The sequence below is a fragment of the Centroberyx gerrardi genome, chromosome 17 (assembly GCF_048128805.1).
Source record: "Centroberyx gerrardi isolate f3 chromosome 17, fCenGer3.hap1.cur.20231027, whole genome shotgun sequence".
Lineage (NCBI taxonomy): Eukaryota > Metazoa > Chordata > Actinopteri > Beryciformes > Berycidae > Centroberyx > Centroberyx gerrardi.
In genome coordinates, this window is record NC_136013.1 from 602,645 (window position 1) to 611,697 (window position 9,053).

At 44.4% G+C, this 9,053-nt stretch overlaps 1 protein-coding gene across 1 annotated transcript; it reads left to right on the forward strand.

Annotated features, from left to right (window-relative positions):
• Positions 1-5,084: 5,084 nt before the first annotated feature.
• Positions 5,085-7,404, forward strand: timm9 (translocase of inner mitochondrial membrane 9 homolog). Its single transcript, XM_071903213.2, has 4 exons — positions 5,085-5,170; positions 5,949-5,996; positions 6,161-6,256; positions 6,576-7,404. Exons 2-4 carry the CDS (start codon positions 5,958-5,960, stop codon positions 6,708-6,710), a joined length of 270 nt encoding a protein of 89 aa, XP_071759314.1. The 5' UTR covers positions 5,085-5,170; positions 5,949-5,957; the 3' UTR covers positions 6,711-7,404.
• Positions 7,405-9,053: the final 1,649 nt, after the last annotated feature.

A 9,053-nucleotide genomic window follows, 5' to 3' on the forward strand; every position in this document is an offset into this window, starting at 1 on the left:
TCAGTAAGCAGTCAGTCAGTAAGCAGTCAGTCAGTAAGCGGTCAGTAAGCAGTCAGTCAGTAAGCAGTCAGTCAGTAAGCGGTCAGTAAGCAGTCAGTCAGTAAGCAGTCAGTCAGTAAGCAGTCAGTCAGTAAGCAGTCAGTAAGTAAGCAGTCAGTCAGTAAGCAGTCAGTCAGTAAGCAGTCAGTCAGTAAGCAGTCAGTAAGCAGTCAGTCAGTAAGCAGTCAGTCAGTAAGCAGTCAGTCAGCCTGCAGTACCTGCAGCTGCAGCTGCTGGTTGTGGATGCTCTCCAGGTTGTGAAGCGTCTGTTGGCTCAGGCTCCGCCTCCTGTCTCCTCCCTCCCTGACAACACAGACAGGACCGCACAGTGATGTCACAGTGATGTCACAGTGATGTCACACTCTTTATAAAAATCAAAAAATCTGCTCAAAGATCGTAGGCCAATCACTTGAGAAACTCTATGAATCAGCCTACCATAATAACATATTAAGGCTGGCCAGCAACATCGTCTCTGACCCCGACCTCGTCCTGAACAGCGAATACAAACTGTTACCATCGGATCAGAGATATAGGGTTCCACGATTTAACAGGGTTAGACTGAAGCACTCTTTTGTACACCAGTCAATCCTAAAATTAAATATGGAGCTTAATCCCAGATCAAATGTATGTTGAAGGGCCTTGAATACTGTCTTTTGTGATTGTAATGATATGTTGAATGTATGTATCTTTGTGTCCTGTCTTCATTTTTGTCTTTTCTGTGATGTTGCAAATGGAGCTGCTGTGATGCAAGAAACATTTCAGACTGGATCTGACAATAAAGTATTATCATCATCATCATCATCATCATCATCTTTACCACAACAGGAAACTAACTGATCTGAACCACAGTAGCTGCTACATCCCATAATAAACCAGCCAAATATATGTTCAGTCGGGAGGTCAGAGGTCAGAGGTCACAGCACCCTGAGCACAGATGGAGCAGACATGATGATGATGATGATGATGATGATGATGATGATGATGATGATGATGAAGACAGAAGTTACCTGTCAGCCTGCAGCAGCATCCTCACTCCATCTGCCAGCTGGGAAACTCGAGCCTCCATGTCACTGTGAGCCTGAGCAGAGGAGACAACAACAACAACAACAACTATCATCAACAACAACAACAACATGACACAAAACAACAATAACAACAATATGACAACAACGACACAACAACACCAACATGACACAACACCAATATGACACAACAACGACGACAACATCAATGACACAACAACAATATGACATAACAACATGACAACATGACACAACAACACCAATGACACAACAACAACAACAACAACAATATAGCCCCATCAGAACCAGGAAGCTTCCTGAGTTCAGACAGATGTGACGACTCAATTCAGAAAGTTTAGTTTGATAAAAGGATCCAGACTGGTTTAACTGGGAGGACCTGGTTTCTAAAACTTCACATTTTACTACTGACATTTTTAGATCATTTTCTCTTGATTTAATAATTAGATTAGACTAGATTAGACTAGATTAGACTAGATTAGAGTAGATTAGATGAGATAGATGCAGTGCAGTCAGTTGTACCTTGATGAGCGGAGCAGCAGCAGCTACAGCAGCAGCAACAACAGCTGCTGTGTTGGCAGCGTCTGCCATCTGACCTGAGGACAGCCCGGGGTCCACCTGGAGACCCGGCGGACCTGAGGACAGCCCGGGGTCCACCTGGAGACCCGGCGGACCCGAGGGACCCGGCGGCCCCCGTCCCGGCCCCCGGTCCGGCCCCGGAGCCAACAGTTGCACCTTCACCTCCCTCCTGTGGGGGATCTGACAGCTGAACAGAGAGGAGACAACACACAGAACAGGCAGCACAGTTCACTGTTAATCAGGTTCAGCTCCTGCATCAGAAACTTTACAAGACACCAACAGTCAGAGGTCAGAGGTCAGAGGTCAGAGGTCACAGCCGGTTGTTTCTCACCGTTGTTTCAGAGCCGACAGCCCGGCTCCTCGACCTCCAGCGGCGAAGCGCGAGGTCAGAAGGTCGTGACCTTGAAGTGATGCAGACAGAAGCGGGTCAAACACAGAATCATTTTCAAAACATCATTTTCAAATAAAATTCCATAATTTGATTCAATCTCATTTAATGAGAAATTTTAACCAGTATTTGTTGTTTATAATGAATTTAGAAAACAGAGCTGTGTCATGTTAACTTGATATTATTATGATTCTACTGAAAGACAATAAATAATAAATAAAACTGAATCACTGTCCAGCTCTATTACACCTGGCTATCTGCTGAAGAAAAGGAGATAAGTAACAGATAACCAGTCAGTCAGATAACCAGTCAGTCAGTCAGATAACCAGTCAGTCAGTCAGATAACAGATAACCAGTCAGTCAGATAACAGATAACCAGTCAGTCAGATAACAGATAACCAGTCAGTCAGATAACAGATAACCAGTCAGTCAGTCAGATAACAGATAACCAGTCAGTCAGATAACAGATAACCAGTCAGTCAGATAACCAGTCAGTCAGTTCCAGGCTGGTTCTCACCCCGCTCCCCAGCAGGAAGCGTCCTGTCTGGGATCGGCTCTCTGCCTCTGTCTGGATCCTGGAAAACAAAAATAAAAGTCTGGATTTAACTGATCTGCAGTTTAAACAGCAGCTGCAGCTGGATCTGATCCAGAACCCGGATCTGATCCAGAACCTGGATCTGATCCAGAACCTGAATCTGATCCAGAACCAGCTCTAATGAAGCCAACAGTGAAATCAGCTTCAGTCCCAGATAAACCAACACTAAAGAAACAGGCAGTGAGCAGGTCAGAGGTCAGAGGTCAGAGGTCACAGGTCCAGATCAGAGACAGGAAGGTGAGAGACGTGGATCTGGTCTCAGGACTGAATCTAAAGAATCAGCTGATTTCCAGTAGCAGAAGAAGAAGACTCACACTTCCTGTCGGCTCTCTGTTCTCTTTGGTCGGTCCGGGTCTGTCTCTCCACGCCCTGCTGCATTCTGGGAAAGAAGAGTCCGTCAGTTTACCATCTAGGGCTGCAACTAAAGATTATTTTCATTATCGATGAGTCTACTGATTCTTTTTTAGATTATTTGATTAATCATTTAGTCTATAAAATAAACACAAATGATACATTTAATAATGAGATGAAACAGAAAAGCAGCAAATCTGAGAAGCTGGAACTAGAAAATGTTTGGTGTTTTTACTGATAAATTACTAAAACCATTAATTGATTATCAAAATTATTACCAATTAATTTGCTGTTGATCGACTAATTGATTAATGGCCTAATCGTTTCAACACTACTGACTGATTAAAATCTGACTCCAGAGCTGACTGACTGATCCATGTGACTTGGACTCCAGTCACAGTTTGAACAGCTTGAGACTTGACTTGGGTTCTGGTGACTTGGACTTGACTTGGTAATCTACATTTAGACTTGAGACTTGTGCCTTGAGGCCGACTTGGGACTCGAGTAAAGTTGACTTTCTCACCTCTGAAAGTGGTTTAGTAAACTGAAGTCAATCAGAAAATCTGAAACTGTTTCATCAAAGTAAATCTAAAGACTTTTCAAGATATTTTTTAAAGCCGATTAGATCAAAACAGAATCAACACAATCAAACAGAAAACCAAGTCAATCAAGGCATTTGAAGACTTTTCCAGGACCTGCAGACTCCCTGCAGAACTGAAACCAGAATCCAGACTGATGTGGACTCAGCCCCGGTCCGGACGGAGTCTTACCGGGCCGAGAGGCTGCGGCTGCCCGGACAGGAGGAGGGACGGCGGGCTTCTCTCGGGGCTCCGGCCGCCGCCGCCGCTCCGTCCTGGAGGTCTGCTGCTGCTCGGCCAGGGGAGGAACCGGAACCGGAGCCGGAGCATCTCTGAGCTTCTGAACCGTTATCTGGACTGTGTTGGAGACTGAAGATCCAGATCCCCTCCGGCTCTCAGTGACCCGGGTCGAGCGGATTAAAACGTCCCCGGTGTCGGAGCTGCAGGCGGACTGGTCCTCCAGGTTTATCTCACCGGATGAATCCTCCAGTCTGTTGGACCTGCTGCCGGTCTGAGCCATGACGCTGTTACTGTTGTTAGTGCTAATGAAGCTAGTTAGCTGTTAGCTTCAGCAACAGCCTGGAGCTTCAGCTTCAGCTTCAGCTTCAGCTAGCTGACAGCTTCAGGTTCAAACTTCCCGCCTCAGCAGCCGCTGGATGAAAAGCAGCAGGAGGAGAAAAGTCTCTGAAAAGCAAAATGTCTCCGAGTCCTTTAGAGAGACGGAAGCTCAGAAGGTGCAAAGTCCCGTTAGCAACACGAACAGAGGAGCGCGAGCCGAAAAACTGTGAACCTGAAGTGTGAAAACGACAAATCTGAAAACAAACTGTTGCTGACAACAAACCACCCGCTTCCTGATTCCGTATCTGGACGCAAGCAGAGAGAAAAACAAGGAGAGATGTCTCACTCTGCCGCTACTTCCAGAAACCACAAACGGACCAGATCGGTCACTATGGTAACAGCTGTGCGTGTGGCAGAATGAGAGATAATATAATACTCCCACGGATGAGCGCGCATGATATTAACACACATGTTTTACGACTACATTTTCAACTATTGAGTTAATATTTCCATTAATTTACGATCTTTGATGTAAACAACAAATTCCAGTCCATGTCGCCACCTGCTGGACACTCGGGGAAGGTGCGAGGAAAATAGATACAGAAAAGATACAAACTTGGACAATCTCTAAATTATATATGACAAAAATTGTACAATACTGCTTTCGTTAAAAAAAAGTCACATTGGACTTCAATTAAAAACGATTTACCACAAATCTTTTTAAGAAGGAACAATTGTTTTTATGTACTTGTACAACACCGGACGGCCTTTTCAGTAGCACACTGTTCGTTTTTCTGTTTCAAGTCGCAACTTTCGTCAAATTACTTCTCAAGGTTCAAGAGTCTTTTACTTATTTTTACCCGAATTACAATATTACAACTTTAATCACGCGCTTAATACGGTGTCTGATTTTAATGTGTTTGGTTCTACAGAGTGAATGAATGTGGTGGAACTGCGTGTCGAATCTGTGGCTCAGTTTCAGTTCGCCGTCACATGTCCTTCAGTCCGCCGGTGAAGGATCATTAGCTGCTGCTGATTCCAGGTGAGATTCAAACATTTTCTGATCGTTATTTGGTTTAAAGCTCACAGGCTGTCTGTTGACCTGAAGTCTGTAGTCTGTAGTCTCTGATCAGACGACAGAAAGTCACAGTATGAAGAATAACGTCCGTGTTAAGACAGCTAGCGGCTAGCTTACTGCTGCTGTGGGAGAAGGAGAATTAAAACCTTCTGTATTTTATCACGTAACTCAGCTGTTCGATTTATGAAACAGTTTGAGGGTTTTTCATTAAGAAGAGTTCTGCAATATTAAAACAGTTCAGGTGTTGATATTCTGACTGCTGCTCATGTCGCCCTGGACTCTGACTTGGTATGGAGAGAGCTTCACGCCAAACTCCATTGAAAAATCTGCCAATTTAGTGTTTCCTCGCTCGTCGCTAAAGGTCCATGCCAGATAGAACATGACCTATGACCTTTTACGAAGCTTTAGGATCCAGTCTTCAGTTCGGCAAACACTAAGCTTTTATTTCAATAAAATATCAAATTGTAGAACTTCTTCCATCCATCGTGGTGGGCGGTAGCGAGCAGTGACAACTGATTGTAAAAGTTGATATTTCATTGAAATGAACTGCTGCTTGGTGGATTATCTATATACCGAATTTACCAGAAGACACTAAAGATGTAATGTTCTTGTTCTACCGCACGTGTTCCTCTGCTGATGAGCAAGGCGACAGTAAACTGACAGATTTTTGAATGGAGTTTGGCGTAAGAACAGCAGAGAACATGAGGATGTCTGAGCTGCTTGTGTTCGCTCTCCTCTACAGAAACTGAACATGGCGGTCCAGGTGTCCGAGTCCGACCAGATCAAACAGGTAACGTCAACCTGGAGCTGACGTCACTCCTGACATCACATTTTATATGACATCTGATACTATACCTTATGTCACAACCTATAACACACCTGTATCACAGTCTACTTCCTGCTGTAATGGTTCTACTGAAGCCTCACAGGGTTCTGTCTGTCTGTTCTGCTCAGTTTAAAGAGTTCCTGGGAACGTACAACAAGCTGACAGAGAACTGCTTCATGGACTGTGTGAAGGATTTCACCAGCAGGGAGGTGAAGCCTGAGGAGGTAAAGAGCTAAACACAAAATTCACTTCCTACAGATAAATAACTTCTTCACTTCAAAATAAGAGCGTTGTCTCAGAGCGAGGAGCTGTACTCTATAGAAGGTGACATCATCAGCTGGCACCAAAGATCAGCCAATAGCAGATGGACATTACAGCAGCATGATGTTTACCTTTAGATGTCAGGCTGCACACAGGTTTGGGGTTTTAAATTTCTCCAGACATCAGCTGTTTTTGGAGTCAGTCAGTCAGTAAACCAGTCAGTCAGTCAGTTGTTCAGTGGGGGGTGTTTCTTCATCATCTCCTCCTCCTCCTCTTCCTCAGTCCAGCTGCTCAGAGTCCTGCCTGCAGAAATATCTGAAGATGACTCAGCGGATCTCGATGCGTTTCCAGGAGTATCACATCCAGCAGAACGAGGCGCTGGCAGCCAAGGCCGGCCTGCTGGGCCAGCCGCGCTGAACTGAACCGGACCGGACCGGACCGAGCTGGACCGGACTGAACCGGTTCAGAACAGACCGGACCGAACCGGACACATGAACCTGTCAGGCTGGATTCATCCAGCTCCGTGGAAAGAGTCTGAACCGGCTTTCTTCTTTGGAAATATTTCTGTTTTCTCCCAAACTGCTGACATCACACCGCTCCTCCTCTTCCTCACCTGGTCCAGAGGATGAAGAGGATGAAGAGCAGGGCAGCAGGTCTTCAACACGCTGCTCTGATGTCATCAGCAACATGAAACATCAGTCCTGTGATTTATCTTCTGTTCAGACGCACTGAGCTGCTTCCAGTCTGAGCCTGTGTGTGTGTGTGTGTGTGTGTGTGTGAATAGAATGACAGTAAATATCAATAATCATCTTGTATTGATTGTGAATAAAAGCCGTCAGCAGCAGATCACACTGGATTTACAGTCACATTTCTGCTTCTGTTGACAGACAGATACAGACAGACAGATACAGACAGAGACAGACAGACAGACAGAGACAGACAGACAGACAGACAAACTGTAAAATGATCTTTCTCATGTGGTTCTGGTTCAGTTTGACTCTTCATGTGTAGAAACAGAATAATGTGTCAGATATTAACAGATGTTTGTTTTATGTTTTGTTATGTGACATCATGTTATAATGTCTTCTTCATGTATTATTAAAGTGTTGAACCTGTCAGCCTTCGTCACTCCTCCTCTTCCTCGCTGCAGACTGAAACAGCAGAAACACACAGCAACACGTTTCCATGAAGTACTAACGCAGTATTACGGAGTACTCGCAGTACTTTCCCACAGGTGAATACACAGCTGTCTGAGCTCTAGATTACAGGTTCAGAAGTTTAAAAGCTTCTACAGTGTGATCTTACAGCAACACATGCTGCTGCTCAGCTTCAGATCTGCAGCTCAACATGAAAGGTTTTGGTGGCTTTTTAACATTTCAGCTGTATTGAAATATTAAATTTACTTTGTGTAGTTTAAATATTCAGGATGGAGATGAAGCACGGCAGAAATAAAGGAGATAATGTTTTCCAGATTCAGGCCGGTCCTGTTAATAGAAGAATAAAGTGATGAGGTCACTGCAGGCCGGTCGGCGTTCAGACTCCCGGCCCGTTCCGTTCCCTCCTGACCTGCCTTCACCCAGTGCATGCTGGGATACGATACCCCCGAACAGGAAGAAGCGAGTTAATAAATCCAGAGTAATAATGTTAACGTTGCTGCGGTGTTTCATAACTCCACATTACACATCAGGATATGATCAGCGCACATCAGACCAGCAGCACGGCTCCATATTTAAAAACTTTATTAGAAAGGAAGAGCGCTCTGCGTATTTTACAGGAAGTCCGGCTCGGCTCGGCGCCGCTCAGCAAAACAAACACTTAGAAAAAACTGAAGAGTTCATAATATACCGGTACAAAGAGGCTTCTCTTAAAAAATAATATAAATCATTCTTTACAGTTGTGTAAAATGTATTTTTCAAATACATGGTGTGTTTTGTTTTTTTTTCTCTTTTTCTCACTTGGAAGATCTATGTACAAAAGAAGCTTCACTGTTTCTACTGTCTGAACTCAAAGAAGAAGAAGAAGAAGAAGAAGAAGAAGAAGAAGAAGAAGAAGAAGAAGAAGAAGAAGAAGAAGAAGAAGAAGAAGAGAGGGAAACACAAACAGGGAGTACTGCAGCAGCTAGGAACCAGTACTGCAGTCAGTACTGCAGTCAGTACTGCAGTCAGCCCCCCCCCCCCCCCCGCCCATCACACTGGAAGGGTTCGATCGCATAACAAAAAATAAAAATAAAACAAAATACAAAACTGTCGTCCACCAACAGAATAAATATATTTAACAAGTTACAGGAAACCTTATTTTACACAAAAACAAAACAAAAAAAGAATCCGGTCTAGAAACATTTCATTCAGAACTCCTCGGCTGTGAGATAATATACTTTTTGAAATTTATTTTGCCGTACCAAAATAAAAGCTCTGATTACATAGAAAAAGACAGAAAACACTCACAGCAGAAGTCAGTCCACTTGGTTTTTGTTTTTTTTTAGCTTTTCCTTTTTCTTAAAAAGAGCGAGAACCAAAAAAATACTTTTGCATAATGAGCTGTGCTGCTTCTGGAAACACAGGTGACCTTTGACCTTTGCAGTACTGACTGCAGACCGGACCGAACCACAGGGGGGGGGGGAGGGGGGGCAGTACAGACAGAGACTCTGAGGTTCACACAGCTGATCTTCCTTTACATTCGTCTCCCACATGAAGTCCAGACGCCTCAAACAGGAAGTCAATTCATGGGGGGGGGGGGGGGGGGGGGGGGGGTGTCAGCCAT

Coding starts and splice junctions, on each gene's coding strand:
- timm9 (XM_071903213.2), top strand. CDS start 5,958: ATGGCGGTCCAGGTGTCCGAGTCCGACCAGATCAAACAG. Junction 5,997..6,160: donor AGTCCGACCAGATCAAACAG/GTAACGTCAACC, acceptor TGTTCTGCTCAG/TTTAAAGAGTTCCTGGGAAC. Junction 6,257..6,575: donor GGGAGGTGAAGCCTGAGGAG/GTAAAGAGCTAA, acceptor CCTCTTCCTCAG/TCCAGCTGCTCAGAGTCCTG.